The 21940-nt window shown below is 42.0% G+C and overlaps 1 protein-coding gene across 2 annotated transcripts in view; it reads right to left on the minus strand.

The window, feature by feature from the left end:
• The window catches only part of LOC132820682 (succinate--CoA ligase [ADP-forming] subunit beta, mitochondrial), an 89451-nt gene extending 70076 nt beyond the window's left edge, over window positions 1–19375 (minus strand). The window contains exons 1-2 of one of the 2 annotated variants that reach the window (XM_060832921.1): window positions 19274–19375; window positions 15778–15961 (exon numbers count right to left, since the gene is read on the minus strand). In XM_060832921.1, coding sequence (XP_060688904.1) covers window positions 15778–15961; window positions 19274–19366 — 277 coding nt within the window. In that variant the 5' untranslated portion in view covers window positions 19367–19375. The remainder of the gene's footprint in view (window positions 1–15777; window positions 15962–19273) is intronic. The other variant, XM_060832922.1, reaches the window with a different exon arrangement.
• Window positions 19376–21940: the final 2565 nt, after the last annotated feature.

Below are 21940 nucleotides of genomic sequence, written 5' to 3' on the forward strand. Positions count from 1 at the left end.
TAGTAGATAATGCAATGTTTCTGCCAAAGTAGAAGGACTATCCTATCACCATATTTCCCCATTTACAAACATCACTGAAAATAACTAAATTAGTTCATGCATTTCAATAGTAGGGGAATTGTTCCTCTGTGCTCAATTATTTATCCCTTAACCCATAAATGGAGAGGAAAGTGATGCTATCTAGAATGGGAGTTCGAACTAGAATTTCTGCATTTCTTAAAATAACTCAGCCAGTAAACATGGGCTGATGGTGTATAGTAAACACAAAAGGGAATCTTCAGATTCAAAACAACAACCTTCTCTCAAGGTAATCTTTAAATGGCATTAACATAGCTCTAGCATACAAGACGAATTCCCCCAGTTGTGCTCAATGTTGGGGCGACTGAGTAAGACAGGATTTTCTTTCCAAGACGACATCAACTTCCAATTCTTGAAACATTCATCAATCCAAGACATGTGCATTCAAATCTCAGCTGTTTATAATATTGAAAGATAGGAAAACAGTAAAGAGAAACAGGCAATTATGAATTAGCAAGCCTACCTCATATAATGAAAAAAACCATCATGCACATCACATTGTTAGAAAGCTTTTCATGCTCTCAGGACATCCAAAAAGGTTTTATATCTCAATAGGTTTTATTGAAGTATAGTCACTTCTTTCATACTAAGCAGTTTGTACATACCAAAATAATATAATATAATATATTCACATAATATATTTTTATTGACATTGGTTGAGAGTTATATTGATCAGGACAGTGGGAAGAATTCCCTTAGTGGTCTTCAAAATAGTGTAATAGATTATTTCCTTGTATACCTGAGGAAGGAGGTCAGACCTTGCTTTCAAATCTCAACCAACAAACAGTTCTCCCAACAATGCAGCATGACCTTCAAACCACTATCCCCTAACCTCCACCAAAACTACACTCCCCACCCCCCAAACTGGCTCCCAAGTTGAGCCAGAGGAAAAATTGCTCTCAGCAATGGTGGCAGTGGTGCTGTAAATATAAATGAAAGGAATAAAAGAAAAAGAAGAAAAAAAAAAGTGCTATGACCCAAGCTGAGGTTACAACCAGACTAGTCAAATTCCTGTCTGATATAATATCCAATGAAATTGTGCTTTTTCTAAAATTTAACCTGATGGTCTTTCATTGAAACATAGCATGCAATGACACTGTTTTGTTCTTCTTATAATAAATGATAAAATAGAACAAACCAAGTTATTTACATAGATATTATTCAATTTAATACCATTCTATTTTCAACACCATTACTTTACAAAGTAAGCTCCCTTTTCTATTACATCTACAGGTTTAACTTAAAAAAAAAGTTGTGTCAGCCTTGAGATAATTCAACCAAGTTTAAACTTTCTTAGCTTCAAGTAACCTCTTCAGAGTACAAAGCGATGTTCCCTTGAGGCTACATGTGCATGCAGCCACTCCAACATTTTGCTCACAGTGACCAGCATGCTGACACAGATTGCAGCACTCCGTTCTGGTTCTGGAAGTCACTGCTAAGTATGATTCACAGAAGTCCATGTAGAAGTTTTAAAATATTACAGGAATGACTGCTTCTAAACAAACAAACAAACACTTTGTCTGGAATTTTCAAAACAATTACACTGAGGTAACCTATTTCCTAACTGTTGTGAATTAACTGCTTCCTGCAGGAGAAACAGTTCTTACATCTGACCTGTCAGGTCTCCTGTGAACTGAGACTCAAAGCTTTAAATTCTATGAGTTTTCCCAAGTTAGAAACAAAACAATTATTAATCCTTCTAAACAAAAGGCAAACCAATGCTTTGCTCTTTTTTATCCTAAACTCTCACATACAAGCAAACTTCAACTTTTCGCTTCAGGAGTGCCCACAGCCAGCCATTCTGATATACACCAGTTTAAAATGAAGGTTACAGAAAAACAGAGTTTTAATTATTAAATCACGCCTCATGCACATATCAAACCCCAAATCACTCTCTTGGTCAAAATCCAAATTATAATATAAATGATATAATTGATGTAAATCACAGACATAACATCACAAAATCAGTGAAGTTTTCATATAGGTGTATATTGGTGAGATTACATCTGTGACACTGTGCGAGGATTTAATCTCCTTAATTGAATAACCTGCTTTAGAAGTAGTTCAATTTTCTCAACTCATCATCATGGGATGTAAAAGGTTGAACAGGTTAGGCCCATAGCCATTGGAATTTAGATGAGATGTGATCTTATCAAAATATAAGGTCTCAAGGGGACTGGATAGGGTGATATCTTTTGGATGTTTCCATTTGTGAGGGGAACCAAAACTAAAAAGGGAAATCTTATTCTTAAACTGAAATGAGCAGAAATCTTCTGGGGGGGTTTTAGTACCTAGAATTCTCTTCCCCAAAAAGGTAGTGGAGACTGTGTTATTAAATTTATTTAAGACTGTGTTAGATTTATTGTAGATAAGGGGCTCGAGGCTTATAAGGTCCAGGCAGGAAAGTGGACACAAGACCAGATTAGCCACAATCCTATGTTTTAATTTCAGCAGGCTCCAAGAGCCAAGAATACTAATCGTATGTCCTACATTTCAATATCACTAGACTCTAAAGTCATAAGCCCTGGCCAATGTTCTGGGGATACAAATACAACTCCCACCACAATAGCTGGTGGAAATTAAGTTCAATTATTAAAATCTAGAATTGAAAGCCAGTTTCAGTAATGGTGACCACAAAATTACTCATTCTTGTGAAAACCAAATCTGTTTCACCACTGTCCTTTGAGTAAGAAAACCTATGATGAAACCATCCATCTACATTTAACTCTAGGCCGACAGCAATATGGTTAACATTTAACTGCCCTCTGAAATGGCCTAGGAATCTGCCAAATTCAATGACAATTGAGCAACAAATACTGGCCTTGTTAGCAACTCTCAGCTTGTGAACTAAATTTAGAAATACCCCTATACCCCACTGAGTGTGGAGCAAAGAGTCATTATCACAGGCTCTGAAAGCTGCTAGCTTAGCTTTCCCTGATTCATGAAAAAATAATTTCCACAGGTCAATCCGGTCACAATTTTTAAGTGTATTTTAAACAGATTGATCGTTAAAATGATGTTATGCAGGGAAATGTGACAACTGCTAAAGTTTCCATTCTTTAAAAGTTGCCGTTCCAACCTACCGCAAATTTAATTTCCAAAACTACTGAAAAATGAAAAGTGTTTTCCTCATTGTTGTGCATCTATGACATTAAATTCTAGGTGATAGATGCAGTGGATTTTGAATGAAGTTGACTGAACTACTGTGTGAACTTGTCAATCATCTAGATAACTTACTTGCAGCTTTTTGGCACAAGCATACTATGCAAAGAAAGAATCAGCCTTTCAAACTAACGGAATGGAATAAGCTAGAGGTATGAGCAATGTAGGCTATGACAGGATGCAGACAGAATCAGCCAACAAGTGCAGAGAGGCCCAGTTCAACATCAGATCATTTCCAGTCTATCTTTTATGCTTTTCACAATTGGTCTGGTAAGATTCTCACTAAGCAGCAGCAAGATGAAAATTGACAGGGATTTATGCTGGTTAAACACCTTGTTAACACTATAACTCACCTCATTAATAATCATCCTTCCACCTTACTAAACTCACCAAACAAACTTGATATCTGGAAAATTCAGCAAGAAAACTAGAATCTTTACCTGGTAGATTCAATTCAGCACGTACTCCGAACAAGCACCATCTGGGACACCGAGCGACAACTGATCGGGGCACAAGCCATGACCAGGAGTTGCAGAGAAAATCAACTATGGATAGTGGCATCCAGCATCTACCAACCATCATGGCACCTCCCTGATACACTTGTAGAACACTCAAGTGGTGTAGATGTGCATAGCAGCAACTAGCATTGAAAAAGCTGCTTCTCTTTACACATATGGACAGGGATCTAGCTCACAGAATGGTCCAGGCTGCATCTCAAGGCTGCTTTTTTGCTGTATTAATGCTCACTCATTTTACACCTGTTGCCTACTTGCACCATCCATGCTTTGCCTTACCTTGGCATGTCTATTAGCGCATTAGTGCTTCAGCCTAAGCTGAAGGATTTCATCTCAGCTTTGCATGCGCCAGCTCGACTTAAGCATGTTTTTTTCGGTGCACTCACACAGGAAGGCTGCTTACCAAGCTTGAAATGATTTTACTAGGTGGTGGGAGTGAACATTGCCATCTTCATGTTTTGTATAGCACAGTGCAAACATGCTGCACATTCATTCCACAAAATGAATGTGGCAGAAAAAGGTACGGGTTAGTCCTCAGTCAAGAAAGCAGTCACAATCTGGGGTGCCAGTACCGTCAGTTATGGGCAACACCCACATTCAGTCTATTGGTTCTATTGCAGCCAATCACCCATTTGCGATGCTCAAAATCCGTGGATCTGTCCCAGGACAATTTGGCCAACGTTATATGGTCTGTCTGTACAGCTTTCTGGAAAATTGCGTATCATTAGTCCGGGCATTGGGTCATCCTTGGGCTTACCATCAGAGTCGGTTGCAGTTCAGTGTTGAATACATTCCTAGAAGTCAATCCAACGATATTTCTGAAGGGATGGGGTTTGATTCGTGTCTACAATTGACTAATGGTAGAAGGGGTGGGGAATCGAAGTTGGTGGGAGGGTAAAGCAGTGGCACTTATAGTTGCAGGGGATAAGGGCAGAGATGGGGATATCTCAAGTTGAACGGGGGGAATTTGGAACAGCTTTGGAGGGCAAGGAAAGCTATGGAAGGATGGGTAGGTTATGAACTGCGACCACCACCATGGCCTCCTTAGGTGGGCATCAGCAAGGCATTATACTGGAGTCCAGGGAGCAGGCAGGACACTTTAATATTAAGTTCAAGGTGGTGGGTCTCCACATTGGGGAATGTGTTAAATGGGTTGAATGGTATTGCGAGGTAATAGAGGACATGAAGATCCTGGGAATGTACTTAGTGAGCAGACAGGGTCTGGTGCTGACAGCATCCAGCGCAATTGATGTTGCCAGTCCTCACTTTCCTTTCTCTCGAGGTGAAATGCTACTAGTAAATGACCGAAGCAGCACCTAGAGTGGGCAGAATAACTGTCAGTTTGATGGTCAACACCGCATGATATGCACTGGCTGGACATCACAACATTGTAATTACCAAAACATGAAACTGCCATTTGCAACATGCAGCTAGATTAGATTTGCAGTCATTGCATCGCCTATATGCATTCAGTTAGAGGGTGCCTTAGGGTCAGATGCACATTAAAGGCAATTAGTTATGTGCCATTGGTGCTTACACATTGAATCTGGACATATCAATAATATTGAAGTTGTCAGCAACGATATTATAAAAGCTAGTGCTGGCTGAAGGCAAACCGCGATTAGTGCAACCTCCATTGGTCCTGTGTAAGCCATACAAACCCGAGTCACCTTCTGTCTCATAAGCATCACAGTAACATGTACTGAATTAAATTTTACATTCAGTGATTGATGTGGATGTAGATTGGAAGGACGGATATTACAGTGCGGGCAACCAATTTTTGTTGGCATGTGGTGGTCATTCAGCCAGCACAATACCTTTAGCAGGTCACTGAAAATATTCTTCAAATCCCCTCTCAACCTCCTGCCCTTCACTTTAAAATTACATGCCCTTGTTATTGACACTTCAACTGAGGGGAACAGTTGCAGTAATCAATGGGGACAGGGACTTAAGGGTTGCTTAGAAGAAATGTAGCGAGGGAGAAGTAATGTCTGTGGCCTGGTGGTTACACAGCAACTAGGGTGTGTTATGAACTAGGCCAGGCCACTCGAAACATTCTTAAGCGAGCAGCCCAGACCATAACTTGACAATTTATTTCAGTAAATGTACAGTGAAAATTACCCAGAGTAAGTTGGTGAGGTTGACTACCAGATTTTAAATCAAACAAAAATTTATTCACAAAATTACACAATGAATCACAAAGAACAGAATAAAGAACACCTACAGAACTCAGTCTATCCAAACTAGACTTAATTATGCTGTTCCGAATCTACGCAGCAGTCCCACTAAGCAATTTCCCTTAAAACACAGTAAAGGAAAAACGGAACAGATGTTTACAGATTGACGTTAGAAGGGGGGAGGCAGTTTCCACACAGCTTACTGTTGAACTCCCAACTAGTTATGGGCTGAACTGCCCAGCTAGAGAGTTGACCACTCCCCTTCTATTATACACGTCACTTCTAAAACATGATCACTTTGGCCTCAAATCTCATCTGTTTACATATAAACAAAACGCCTCTCAAAATCCTTTTCAACTTTATATCAAACTAGTCTAAATCAGAGGCCGGCCCATTTACGACCCCTCTGAAAAAGATCAAGTACACAGTAGCCTTGAGAAAAGGAACAGCTTTTAGAAAAAAGGAACCAGCTTTGTGACAGATGAGAGAATCAGGTTGTATGCATGAGCAAGTGTCAACCATGTTGCCCATTTGCCATGAGCACCATGGCTTCATGATTGTTGTGCCGTGACATTACAAGTGTGGGGCAATGCCAGATTGCTAACCCTTGTCCAGATGCATAGCAGTCTATCAAAGCTGCCACAGGGTTATTGGTCTTTTTTGTTGTGAGAAGGCTATGTGGCAAGAAAGGGCAGAAAGTGGACATGAGAGATGATACAGAGGCGGGACAGGGCAAGAGTCAGAGATGTACAGCACGGAAACAGACCCTTCGGTCCAACTTATCCATACCAACCAGATATACCAACTCAATCTAGTCCCACCTGCCAGCACCAGGCCCATATCCCTCCAAACCCTTCCTATTCCTATACACATCCAGATGCCTTTTAAATGTTGTAATTGTACCAGCCTCCAACACTTCCTCTGGCAGCTCATTCCATACTCATAATCACCCTCTGCATGAAAAGGCTGCCCCTTAGGTCTCTTTTATATCTTTCACCCTAAATCTATGCCCTCTAATTCTGGATTCCCTGACCCCAGGGAAAAGTCTTTGCCTATTTACCCTATCCATGCCCCTCATGATTTTATAAATCTCTATAAGGTCACCCCTCAGCCTCGGACACACCAGGGAAAACTGCCCCAGCCTATTCAATCTCTCCCCATAGTTCAAATCCTCCAACCCTGGCAACATCCATCTAAATATCTTGAAACAGCAACTGAAGAGAGAATGGAACTTCTCAACTGGAGAGAGAATGGAAGCAGCATCCAGGACTGCTGCGCTGAACCAGGCTACTGACAACTAACAATATTGTAAAAGAGAAACAGAAGAGCCTCCACTCATTGCAGGATCTATTGTCCTCCTGTTGGAAGTTAGTGACATCATGGTAATATCACTGGATTACCAACCTCAGGCTAATGTTGTTATGAAGCTTCGGGTTCGAAATTCCACCAAGGCAGATGGCAAAATTTAATAAAATTCAATAAAAAGTTAGTATAGTGATGACCATACCATTGTCAATTGTTATAAAAACTCATTTGGTTCACTAATGTCCTTTGGGGAAGGAAATCTAATATCCTTACCTAGTCTGGGCCAAACATGGTTCCAATTCCACAGCAATGCTGTTGACTCTTAACTGCAATTGGGAATCAGCAATAAATGCTGACTGGCCATTAAAACCCACATCCCATGAACAAAAGAAAAGTCTATGAAGGCAATTTCTAATTTATGTGACTACAAAATTCAATGCAGCTGCTGAATCCATGTTCAAGTTTTCACCAATTTCACTTAAACAGAATGTTCAAGCAAGTCTACATCAATTGTTGAGACTAACAATTTTCATCTTTATACATAGCTTTAAGGATAAAACGTACGTATTTTAGCTAATAAATTTGTCATTTTTAAACTTATGCAGTTTTCAGAATTAATTATGAAATAAACTCATTTTCAATCTTGTTTAAAGCAAGACTGTTCTACTTGTTAAATTGAAACATTCAATTAAAACAAGGCTACAAGTTGAGACAACTCCTTTAGACATGCTTGGTGTGCAGCCATGACACCTACAAAAGTCTCTTCCGATTTGTTCTGCCAAATGTGCTAGCACCTTAACAGGTCACGTCTACATGAGTCATACAACATACAAACAGTTACCAGTCAGTCAAACCTGTCCATGGCACCCATTTTCCCAAATGAAACTAGACCCATCTGCCTGCATTTAGTCCATATCCTTCCAATCCTATCCTATTCATGTACTTTTCCAAATATCTTTTAAATGTTGTAACTGTACCTGCATCCACCACTACACTTGGAGTTCAGTCTGCACATGAATTACTCTACGTAAAAAAGTTGCCCCTCGTATCCTTTTGAAAATTTTCTCCTCTCACTTTAGAAAGGGAGTTTTGAAATCCCACAGCCTAGGTAAAAGACCCTTGCTATTCACCTTATCTATACTCATTGTGATTTTATAAACCTCTAAGGCTGCCCCTCAACTTCCTACGCTCCAGTGAAAAAAGTCCCAGCCTATGTTTTTTTTATAACTCAAGTCCTCCAATTCCAGCAACGTTCCAGTAAATCTTTTCTGAACACTCTCCAATTTAATAATATCCTCCCTAAAGCAGGGTGACAAGAACTGCACAGAGTCCTCCAGAAGAGGCCTTGCCTACATTCTGTACAATTTCAACTTTACTTCCCAACTCCTCCTCCTCAAAGATCGGAGCAAAAATGACAATTGTGCTAAACATCTTCTTAACCACCATGTCTGTCTGTGATGCAAATTTCAAAGAATTAATAACCTAAACCTCTAGATATCTCTTTTCTACAACACTATTAACTGTATGATTAACTGTATAAATCCTGCCCTTGTCTGTTTCACCAAAATGCAATAGCTCACATTTATCCAAATTAAACTCCATCTGCAACTCCTCAGCCCATTGACCCAACTGATCATTATTTATCTCTTTGTAACCTTAAGGGGAAAAAGTTTGCTATGAAACAAATGACTACTGAGCATCAAAATCTCTATCAGGCCAAAATTTACCAGGGTCAGAATCTACTAAAAATCCATCCATTATCATCATCCAGAGGAGAATTAACATGCATCCTTAAACTGAATATTCAATCTAGAGTTTCATATCTGTTTCAAATCAATCTATTCACCTGACATCTGTCAAACGTTTAAAAACCCAGAAGACTCTAACCATTGAACATCTGAAGAACATAATATAACCTTCCAAAATGTCAACAACAATGGACCAATCTACCGACACCTCATTATATCTGGGAAATAAAGCAATAATTTCAGCTAATCACTTTCTCAGACCTGACAGGCTAGTAATCAAATTGAAAATATAGCCACACAATTCCATGTGGAATGAAGCCTTCTCTGAATCAACTGAACAAGCTGTTCTTTCAAACACTTACAGATATTTAGAAGCCAGCAAACACTAAAGCCAGTGAGTAAGCTTATAAATAAAAGGCACCATAGATCCAGAAGACCATAGGGATGCTTTCTCATTAGAGTGGTGGTGCCTCATGAGGAGAGGAAGGCTTAGACAGAGATCTCCATGGTAACTTCAGCTGGTGTGGGAATTGAACCAGACATCCAACCAATTGAGCTGGCAACCCTCAGTGAGTTAGGCTCAAATCATTGGAATTAACTACCCATATGCCCATTAGAGACTGAACAAGCTATAACAATTACACCTCATGTCAATGCATTGCAAACGAAGAACAAATGAAATTTGAAGTAGTAACTACTTAAACTAACCCAGAAAGCCACATATGAAAGGCAGGCCAGGAGAGAAATAACCCTGCACCCACAAGTAAAACTTATTTCAAGAATAATTTCCCCAACTGAGCTTCTTGGGAGTTGTTCATAATTTCTAGTCAAAAGCAATACCTAAACGTGGGCTCCCAAAATGCCAAAATTTAAACTATATTGCTACATAGATTAAATCATAATTATACCATTATAATTATTCAAAGTATCTAAGGTTGATCTATGAAAACAAATCAAATAAAACTCCAGATTGGAGTCTTGTGGGCCAATAGTAATGCCACTACCTCTGGGCCAGAAGGTAAATGTGCAAGTCCCACCTCAGAATGTGATGGCCATAGAATTGCATTATATAACATTGATTGACAAAACTCCAGGAAGTTAAAATTTCACACGAGAAATATTTGTATGGTCTATTACGCACTCCTGAAGAAGGGCTCATGCCCGAAACGTCGATTCTCCTGATCTTTGGATGCTGCCTGACCTGCTGTGCTTTTCCAGCAACACATTTTTCAGCTCTGATCTCCAGCATCTGCAGTCCTCATTTTCTCCTATTACACTTGATCCCCTGCCAAGCCATGCATTAACATCAAGAAAAGAGTGGTTAGAGGTAGCAAGTATCCCACTTATGATTCCAAGCAGCTGATTATGGCCACTAGTGTGCACACTCCAGGTTCTTGACTAAACAGTCATGTAAGACTAAATGCGAGGCCATAGCATCAGATGATATGGACGAAGGGGTGACACCCCATCAAGTTCAACATGACTGGGAACATCGCATGTTGATGACTGTAACTAGTAAGTAGGACAAAGGCAACAAGACACCAGCAAGGTGTGTGACAATCGCAGTACTGTCATATGTTTAGTAACACAGGTGGTGAGAAGTCACCTGTGAAGAGTCTGAGATCTCACAATATAAGCTACATAGTTAGTCATGACATACAGAACAGCAGATCTCCTAATTTGAGTAGCTATAGCAGGACTGAAGTTATAAATTGAATCTGATATATAGTTCCTCTAGGCTGCACAGCAGCTCGGAGGTTCCACGCCAGTTGGCATGTGAACGCATTGACTTTCAGTTGCAGAGGTCACAGCCTCACAGACCTCTGAGATCCATGCACCAAAAAGAATATTTGAGGGAGCACTGCTTGTGCATCTTGAGTGATCAAAACAAAATTTTGCCACAAAATTGAGAATTACTGCAGATAGAGTCCCACTAAAACCTCTACTTGTCACTTTAAGTCAATTTTTATTTTAAAGATCCACAAAATTATAAAATTTCAACTTCATAATAAGCCTAGCATATTCAAAAGTGTACAAAAATAACTTCATAGTAGCAGAAATCTGTTGGAAATAATACAGGTCAGTTGGATTTGTAAAACACAGCATATTTCACAGCCTGAGGTCATTGCAAATCACAGAATCATAGAGATGTACAGCACGGAAACAGATCCTTTGGTCCAACCCGTCCATGCCGACAGATATCCCAACCCAATCTTGTCCCACCTGCTAGCACCCAGCTTATATCCCTCCAAACCCTTCCTATTCATATACCCAACCAGATGCCTCTTAAATGGTGCAATCACACTAACCTCCACCACTTCCTCTGGCAGCTTATTCAATATACGTATCACCCTCTGCATGAAAAGGTTGACCCTTAGGTCTTTTATATCTTTCCTCTCTCACTCTTAACCTATGCTCTCTACTTCTGGACTCCCTTTCCTTGCCTTTCCAAATATACAGGATTCCCTCCAACAACTTGTCCACCACAGATGTCAGGCTCACTGGTCTAAAGTTCCCTGGCTTGTCCTTACCACCTTTCTTAAACAGTGTCACCAAGTTAGCCAACCTCCTGCCTTCTAGCACCTCACCTGTGACTATCGATGGTACAAATATCTCAGCAAGGGGACCTTTCAATCACTTCCCTTGTTTCCCACAGAGTTCTAGGGTACACCTGATCAGGTCCTGGACTCCCTGACCCCAAGGAAAAAACTTTGTTTATTTATCCTATCCATGCCCCTCATGATTTTATAAATCTCTATAAAGTCATCTCTCAGCCTCCAATGCTCCAGGGAAAACAGCCCCAGCCTATTCAACCTCTCCCTATAGCTCAAATCTTCCAACCCTAGCAAGATCTTCGTAAATCTTTACTGAACGTTTTCAAATATCACAACATCTTTCTGATAGGAAGGAGACCAGAATTGCACACAATATTCCAACAGTGGCCTAACCAATGTCCTGTACAGCTGCAATATGACCTCCCAACTTCTGTACTTAACACTCTGACCAATAAAGGAAAGCATACCAAATGCCTCCTTCACTATCCTATATACTTGACAGCCCACTTTCAAGGAGCTATGAACCTGCACTCCAAGGTCTCTTTGTTCAGCAACACTCCCTCGGACTTTACCATTAAGTGTATACGTCCTGCTAAGATTTGCTTTCCCAAAATGCAGCACCTCACATTTATCTGAATTAAACTCCAACTGCCACTCCTCAGCCCATTGGCCCATCTGATCAAGATCCTGTTGTAATCGGAGGTAACCTTCACTGTCCACTACACCTCCAATTTTGGTGTCATCTACAAACTTACTAACTATACCTCTAATGCTCACATCCAAATCATTCATATAAATGAAGAAAAGTAATGGACCCAGCACCGATTCTTGTGGCACTCCACTGGTTACAGGCCTCTAGTCTAAAAAACAAACCACCACCACCCTCTGTCTTTTACCTTTGAGCCAATTCTGTATCCAAATTGCTAGTTCTGTATGTATTCTATGAGATCTAACCTTGCTAACCAGTCTTCCATGGGGAGCTTTGTCAAACACCTTATTGAAGTCCATATAGATCATATCTACTTCTCTGCCCTCATCAATCCTCTTTGTTATTTCTTCAAAAAACTCAGTCAAGTTTGAGAGACATGATTTCCCATGCATAAAGCCATGCACAGAAACAGACCCCTCCGTCCAACTCGCCCATACGGACCAGACATCCCAACCAAATCGAGTTCCACCTGCCAGTTTATATCCCTCCAAACTCTTCCTATTCATATACCCAACCAGATGCCTCTTAAATGCTGGAATCATACTAACCTCTACCACTTCCTCTGGCAGCTCATTCAATATACGTATCACCCTCTGCGTGAAATGGTTGCCCTTTAGGTCTCTTTTATATCTTTCCCCTCTCACCCTTAACCTATGCTTTCCACTGGCTCACTGGTCTATAGTTCCCTGACTTGTCCTTACCACCCTTCTTAAATAGTGTCACCAAGTTAGCCAACCTCCAGCCTTCTGGCACCTCACCTGTGACTATCGATGGTACAAATATCTCAGCAAGGGGACCTTTCAATCACTTCCCTCGTTTCCCAGAGTTCTAGGGTACACCTGATCAGGTCCTGGGGATTTATCCACTGTTGTGTTTCAGGACATCCAGCACTTCCTCCTCTGTAATATAGACATTTTTCAAGATGTCACCATCTTGTGGAGTAGAAAGCTGATCTATTTTACCTAAAATCTAATAAAGCAGACAAGAGTTTTCATCCATATCATAACTTCTCACATCTTCAAAAAAATGCCAAAGCATTCTATAATCAATGGATTACACTTGAAATGTTACACATCTAATTTTAGCCCAGCAGGCTTCCACAAACAGTAAACATAAAATGAGGTGGCAAGATATTAGGTAAGGGCAGAATACTGGCTTGAACATCAAGTTAAGAATTTCAACTTTTTGTGGAGAAATTCCATTTCCTCTGGTTTGGGAGTCATTGATAATGTATAAAAAAAGGGTTAGAAGAAAACTGTTGTATATTGCTGAAAAGAAACGTTCACCAAAAATTTTCTTCTTCCGCTCATCAGGACAAACTTTGGAAGCTAAATTTCTAATTATCACAGGAATTTATACAACGGGAGAAAACGGTACTGAGAAAAAAAAAGTGGGAACTATAGACTCTCCAAACTACTCCACAGTTCAAAAAGAAGTGCAAGATTTAAAAATATGCCTTTTATTTGCATAGAACAGATCCCTACGTATGAAAGTATATTGTTCCTATGGAAAAAAGTGAACTATGTTACAAGCTTGATTGATTTATATTAAATTGATTATTAGCACAGCTGTTAGGCCACTCACACTGCACTCAAATTCATAGACTATGTTGTTTAATTGCATTGTTTTGGACTGATGGCAGCATCCTATTATTGGAAACTACTGTTCAAGTGGCCAGTGTGTAGTAAAAGCATGAAATGGTTTACTTAATCTGAGATACTTTACCTTTCCAGGATATTAAAGTATACAGAGTACGTCTTAGATCCAAAGGCCTTTGGCCCATTTGCTTGGCAAAATAGGGTACTAGCTATTTATTCACCTCAGTAAGCTTGGCACAGAAATACAGCACATCAAAGTAATCTTGCAGAACACTGTCTATGTGATCTTCTCCACATCAGGGAAATGAAGCGCAGATTTGGTGACCAATTCCCAGAAAACTTATGCTCCAATTGCTCGCCATGTCTTCACACTACCTTGTTTTCTGGCCAATATCTCTGTCTCAGGCTGGCTGCAGTGCTCCAGCAAAACTCAGCACAAGCTTGAAGACCAATATCTCATTTTCCACTTGGGAAACCTGCAGCCTTTTGGACTTAATATTGAGTTCAACAATTTTAGGACGTTAGCACCCTTCCACTTGCTTTCCTCCATCTCCACAGACCAGGCCTTGTCTACCACACAAACACATTGTCAGCCACAAATAGTCCCCATTAGCAGCTAATCATGCCCCAAGACTGGTTAGGCCTCTGTTGGAATATTGCGTGCAATTCTGGTCTCCTTCCTATCGGAAAGATGTTGTGAAACTTGAAAGGGTTCAGAAAGGATTTGCAAGGATGTTGTCAGGGTTGGAGAATTTGAGGTATAGGGAGAGGCTGAACAGGCTGGGGCTGAGGGGTGGCCTTATAGAGGTTTACAAAATCATGAGGGGCATGGATAGGATAAATAGACAAGGTCTTTTCCCTGGGCTCGAGGAGTCCAGAACTAGAGGGCATAGGTTTAGGGTGAGAGGGGAAAGATATAAAAGAGACCTAAGGGGCAACTTTTTCACGCAGAGGGTGGTATGTGTGTGGAATGAGCTGCCAGAGGATGTGGTGGAGGCTGGTACAATTGCAACATTTAAAAGGCATCTGGATGTGTATATGAATAGGAAGGGTTTGGAGGGATATGGGCCTGATGCTGGCAAGTGGGACTAGATTGGGTTGGGATATCTGGTCGGCATGGACCAAAGAGTCTTTTTCCATGCTGTACATCTCTATGACTCTAACCACTCTTTTGTCTGTCTAATTGTTTCTCGCTCTGTTTGGGCTCTATCTTCATCTATTGTTAACTCTCTCCTCTTCCCCTCACTCCATCTTCTGTTTAACAAAATGTTTTTTTCCAAGCTACCATCAGTTCTTAAGGGTCACTGAGCCCAAAATGTTAACTTTGATTTCTCTCTACAGATGCTGCCAGACCTGCTGAGATTTTACAACAATCCGTTTTTGTTTCAGATTTCCAGCATCTGCAGTTTTTCATTTTTTTGTCTGATGATAACATTGTTTATCTTGCACTCTAGTTTAAAGAAACTTGATGTAATCTGGAACTTAGCATATAAAGAAACTTGTGAAACAGATATTCCTTATCAAAAGAAAATTGCAAGATCTACAAAGGTCAGGCAGTATCTTTACAGATAATGGGCATGCCAATATTTTTGGCATTTAGATTTCACTAAAACTGATAACTAAAGGTTAAGAAAGCATCATAGGAAGATTGGGAACAAAGATAAGCTGTGATTAAGGTAATAGTCTTCTTCTCTTACTTCTCTATCTTCTCAAACTGAAATGCTTATTTATCATTAAATTTCAGTTATTTACTGATAACTCACCCCAAAACACAAACTACAGTCCTGTCAAGATTATTCATTTTCCATCACAATATTGACCTTACAGCTGTTGTCAGACTTCATTCACATTTGAGGTAAACATGAATCTAAAATTCTCATTGTTTTAATTCACAAGCAATAAAGCAATTTCAATTTCATTGCCATCATACCAATTGCTTTGGCAGCAGAATATGCTTCATCTGGTGTAGAAACAGCTTTCCCACTGGGTACAGAGATGCCAGCATCCTTTAGCAATCCAATACTTATGTACTCATGCAAGGAAAGGTTTCTCTGCTGTCGCTGAATGTTTTGCATACCATGGACTGAAAGTAAGCCAGAAGACCTGCCAAACACCTAAAGAATTTAAAACAAACAATCATAACTTGCATTAAATTTTAAAATAAAAATTCAAATTGAAGATAAATTATTGGGAGATGGTGTCGTAGCAGACGGAACTAATAATCTAAAAGCCCAGGCTAACGCTCTGGGGGGACAGGTTGAAGTCACTCTATGATAGCTCATGGAATTTAAAATTCAGTCAATAATTGTGAAATATAAAAATAGTCTCAATAATGCCCATTAGAATTACTGAATGCTCTGGAAACCTATCTGATTCACAAAAAAGTTCTTTAGGAAAGGGAAAATGCCAGAGACCCACAGCAATGTGCTTAATCCTTAACTGCCTGCTGAAATCATCTAGCAAACCACTCAAATCAAAGGGAATTATACAGATGGACAGATGGGCAACAAATGCCGGCCTTACTTGCAGCTCCCACACCCCATAAAAGAATAAAGACAGCATTATATTAATAACTGGATCAATGTTTCATTAAATGAGGACAGCCAAAAGCCCAAAGGACTTTGCAGGTCATTGCAGCAGTCTAGCCTAACTAGTACTTGCATTAAAAAGAAATTTAACAACTCGTCTGTTGTTCTTTCAAGACAAAGCATTTGCAAGAAGAACTGCCACCATTATGTGCCATGCTATTCAGAGTTTAAAAAGAGAGAGAGAACCTCATCAGGTACTATCATTAACTAGCTGATGGACATCGAAGACCACTTTTGACAAGGCTGCAGTGGACTCAACATTAATAACCTAGGGAAACGTTGACCATCTATCAATCTTTCAACTACCCTGGCGATATTCTTTTGATGTGCAAATAAATCCTAATCCTGGATGGCACTGGAATTATACAAGCAAATACTGGACAGCAAAAATAAATCTCTAATTTCATCTTTGTAACAATAAAAATATAAAATATTAAATCTTGAAGACAAAACTTTGGAATATATGGTGTTGTCATTTTTCCTGTTAAGTTAAATCACAAATTGATATATTACATGCACACCTTTTGAGGAATAGCAATTCATTCAAAGTTTTGAATTTAGAACTGATTTTTTTTTAATGCAAGGAAAACTCAGGTCTGGTAGCACCTGTGGAGAGTGAAGCAGCTTTCAAGTTTCAGAGTGATGACGTTTTGCCAAAATGTGAGTTCAGATGATTGGGGACCAACCTGAAATTTTTCTTTAAACTTTACTCTGGTCATAATTGTGAAATCCAAAGTTCATATCATTATTCCATTTAAACTGAAAACAACTTCAGAAGTCCAGGTGTATGCAGAAATCCACAATTTGCTATGTGAATACTTCAGCTTGATTAGTTGCCTACCTGCCTGCTAACATCACCACTGCACATAAAGCCAACCCTATGACTTGGCACAAGATTTAAAGTGCTGCAAATGTGTTGCTGGTCAAAGCACAGCAGGTTAGGCAGCATCTCAGGAATAGAGAATTCGACGTTTCGAGCATAAGCCCTTCATCAGGAATAAGAGAGAGAGAGCCAAGCAGGCTGAGATAAAAGGTAGGGAGGAGGGACTAGGGGGAGATTTAAAGTACCATGATAAACTACCAAGCCCATCACAGAGATCACAGGATCTTTCCCAGTTTCTTTCTTAGACTTCAGCAGCCTTCATTTAGTGCTGAATGCACAATCTAGGTTGCTCACTCCACTTTTCTCCAGAGATGCTGCCAGACTAAGTAGTTCCAGTATTTTTGGATTTCATATTTCTAATAGTCACAATATTTTGCTCTGATATCTGGAAAATATATTCAAACTCTTTCAGGCCTAAGTTTCTCCAGCAATTTGTTTTTGCTTTAGATCTTCAGCACCCACAATTTTTTGTTTTGCCTTACTTAAGATATCCATTTGGCCCACCCAGTTTGTAACAGTGTTTATGCTCCACTCCTATCTTTTCTCATCAAAATCTACATTGTAATTCTCTATTGGGGCAGCACAGTGGCTCAGCAGTTAGCACTCACCCAGGTTAGAGTCCAGCCTCAGGCGACTGTCTGTGTGGAGTTTGCATATTCTCCCAGTGTCTGCATGGGTTTCCTCCCATGATTCAAAGATGTGCAGGTTAAGTGAATTGGCCATGCTAAGTTGCCCATAGTGTTCTAGGATGTGTGGGTTAGGTACATTAGTCAGGGGTAAGTGTGGGATAATGGGGTAGGGGAATGGGTCTGGGTGGGTTGCTCTTCAGAGGCTGGGTGTGGATTTGTTGGGCCGAAGGGCCTGTTTCCACACTATAGGGATTTTATTCTATTCTATCCTCTCTTCATGTTTGTTTGACTTTCCCTGCAACCATTTGTGCTACTTTTTTCAATAATTCAATATAGTTGTGACTGCCACATTGTCACCATCCCACGTGAGGTAGTTTCTTATAAATTCATGATAGGATTTCTTAGTGACTATTATGTTGCAGGCTTCCAGTTATTCGTCCCCACAAGAGAAAACATTTCTCACATATTCATTCGTATCAAAACTTTGATAAGAGACTTGAATAGGTAAGAAGTTTAGGAAAGGAATTCAAAATCTTCAGGCCTACACAACCGAAGGAATAATCAGTAATGGTGCAGCAAAGCAATTGAGGAGATAGGGGATGCAGAAGAGATGAGTTCAGAAGAACAATTCTCAAGAGTTGTACACTGGGTAAGATTATCGAAAGGCCACTGAGGGATTTTCATCACTAAACTGAGATGATTAAGCTCGTGGTGAAACAAAAGCCAATTCACATCAGCAAACGGTTATGATTGATCAACAAAGGAGTGAGAAAGTTCAGATATCAGATTTTGCCTAAACTCAAGCTCAGAGGGTGGAAGCTAAGAGTTGGCATATCAGAATAGTCAATTTGGGTAAATTACGGGACTTTGAAATCGTAAATAATGTCATTGCCACTTTGCTTAAACCCACTTGCCAAGTTTATTTGGGGCAGACGAGTGAAGCAATCACACCCCGGCTGAGAGGCATTGACTGTAGTTTCACAAGCAGCTCTGGGAAGCCTGTCAGCACCGCAAACCTTTCTAGCATGCAAACCTGAACCTGAGCACCAGCTGGGCTGGGTAGCAATGCAAGCGGGAACACGGGATGGACAAGGTTGCGCGTGCCACTCACAGAAACCCCGAGGGTCACGGTGACACTTGGGGCAGGGTCAGCGCTGTCACGTGCACCCTCTTCAGAACGATCGCGAGCTCCGTTTGAATCGCCAGCGCCGACCTCCCCAGCTCACCGTCCCCTCCCGCTCCGGGCCGGGCCGATCAGCTGGCAAACTAGCCACAGATCAACACCTCCTTCCCTTTAATCCACCACTTTCACTTCCCATGACTCACCGTGTCCCCTCCACGGGGATGACAGACACGAACACCGCGGCAGCAACAGCAGCCTCGCCGAGCCGCAAACAAGAAGCATCCCACCGCCGCCATGGTCAGCTCTATCTCCAACGTCGGGAATGCGCAGGCGTGGGACCAATAGGACCTGGGGCCCCAAATCAACCAATCAGAATCCGCGGCCGAGGCAAGGCGAGGGATTCAATGACAATGACAATGACAGCTCGGCCTGGTGCCACTTTGGGATGGTTCTGATGCTGGTGACCTGAAAATGCTGGAAGTCATCAATAGGCCTGGCAAATAGAGAAAGAGGTTTAGACATTTCAGAAATAGGATGTCTCAGTCTCCAGATTTTCTTCAGATTTGTAGTTCCTGTTGTTTGGCGTATTTAATTAACTTTGTTCTAGGCTGTTGACTCCCCAGAGGCCAGTATCCCATCACTAAGTCACCTTTTATTTTAAAGGTGGAGAGTCCTTGCCACTGATCCAACTTCTTCAGAGTCAACTCCAAGAGTGTCAGGATGTATGACACTCCTGCATTTGATTTGAAGATGCCAGTATTGGACTGGGATATACAAAAGCACTAGCTTCCAAATAAACCTTTTGGACTATAACCTGGTGTTAAGTGATTTTTAACTTTGTACTCCTGTATATATTTTTTTTTTCTTTTTTTTTCTTTTTTTAAATTAACCCCCACACTACCGCCTAACTGCGGTAGTGCTTATTTTTTTCCCAGCACCCATGGTGTGTGTGTGTGTGTGTGCAGCTGTGAGACACAGTGAGAGACATAAAGTGCACAAATCTTTATTTAATTTCCACCACCAGGAAAAGTAGGAAAACACCCGAGTGGCCTGTGACGAGCAGTGCCCTTCACATGAAAGGGCAATGCTGTGTGATCAAAACAGTGAAGGGGAGGGCAGGGACTAAATCAAAATAGAGTTGGAGGGGGAAATGATGCACTCCACTCCCTGCGGCGCCCACCTCTCCCTGAACAACTCCAGGGTGTTGGTGGACACCGCGTGCTCCTTCTCCAAGGACACCCGGGCCCTAACGTAACCGCGGAAGAGGGGCAGGCAGTCGGCCCTAACGACCCCCTCCACGGCCCGCTGCCTGGACCTGTTTATGGCCAGTTTGGCCAGGCCCAGGAGCAGACCCACGAGGAGGTCTTCAGACCTGCCCTCCCTCCTCCGCACCGGGTGCCCGAAGATCAGGAGCGTGGGACTGAAGTGCAACCAAAAGCAGAGGAGAAGGTTTTTCAGAAAATCAAAAAGGGAGTGCAAACGCCCACACCCAACATACACATGGTCCACGGACTCCACAGCGCCACAGAACAAGCAGTTGGGCTGGGAGTCCGTGAACCACCGCAATCTGCGGTTGCAGGGGACTGCTGCGTGCAGCACCCTCCACCCCAGATCCCCGAGAGAAAGGGGGAGGACTCCTGCGTAGAGAGCCCTCCACTGGGGATCCCCACCGCCCGGTGGCAAATGGGCACGCCAGGGCGTGTCCGGGCGGTGGATGAGGGAGAAGAGGTGGACGGTGTGCAGCAGCAGTCGATATAGGACACACCTTTTAACGTCCTTGAACGGGACAAAGTTAAAATTTCGGAGGCGGCTCAGGTTGTGGGGCACAGGCTCCCGCCTGTATATATTTTTTTTTTTTTTTTTTTTTCTCTTTTACACCCGAGTGGCCTGTGACGAGCAGTGCCCTTCCCATCAAAGGGCAATGCTGTGTGATCAAAACAGTGAAGGGGAGGGCAGGGACTAAATCAAAATAGAGTTGGAGGGGGAAATGATGCACTCCACTCCCTGCGGCGCCCACCTCTCCCTGAACAACTCCAGGGTGTTGGTGGACACCGCGTGCTCCTTCTCCAAGGACACCCGGGCCCTAACGTAACCGCGGAAGAGGGGCAGGCAGTCGGCCCTAACGACCCCCTCCACGGCCCGCTGCCTGGACCTGTTTATGGCCAGTTTGGCCAGGCCCAGGAGCAGACCCACGAGGAGGTCTTCAGACCTGCCCTCCCTCCTCCGCACCGGGTGCCCGAAGATCAGGAGCGTGGGACTGAAGTGCAACCAAAAGCAGAGGAGAAGGTTTTTCAGAAAATCAAAAAGGGAGTGCAAACGCCCACACCCAACATACACATGGTCCACGGACTCCACAGCGCCACAGAACAAGCAGTTGGGCTGGGAGTCCGTGAACCACCGCAATCTGCGGTTGCAGGGGACTGCTGCGTGCAGCACCCTCCACCCCAGATCCCCGAGAGAAAGGGGGAGGACTCCTGCGTAGAGAGCCCTCCACTGGGGATCCCCACCGCCCGGTGGCAAATGGGCACGCCAGGGCGTGTCCGGGCGGTGGATGAGGGAGAAGAGGTGGACGGTGTGCAGCAGCAGTCGATATAGGACACACCTTTTAACGTCCTTGAACGGGACAAAGTTAAAATTTCGGAGGCGGCTCAGGTTGTGGGGCACAGGCTCCCGCCTGTATATATTCTGTCAGCCAGGGCTCCCTGATTGGATCAGATAAACATTCCAAATCAGTGAAGTCATATTCTACGACATTCACCTGGCTGACGTTGTTATAGTTACTACAACCCTCCCTGCCTGAGTGAGGACATAGGCTGTTTTATTTTGTAGCTTTTCCTGCAGTGTTTTAGCACCAGAGCAGGTTGCCTCTG

This window comes from Hemiscyllium ocellatum, chromosome 12 (assembly GCF_020745735.1).
Source record: "Hemiscyllium ocellatum isolate sHemOce1 chromosome 12, sHemOce1.pat.X.cur, whole genome shotgun sequence".
Taxonomy (NCBI): domain Eukaryota; kingdom Metazoa; phylum Chordata; class Chondrichthyes; order Orectolobiformes; family Hemiscylliidae; genus Hemiscyllium; species Hemiscyllium ocellatum.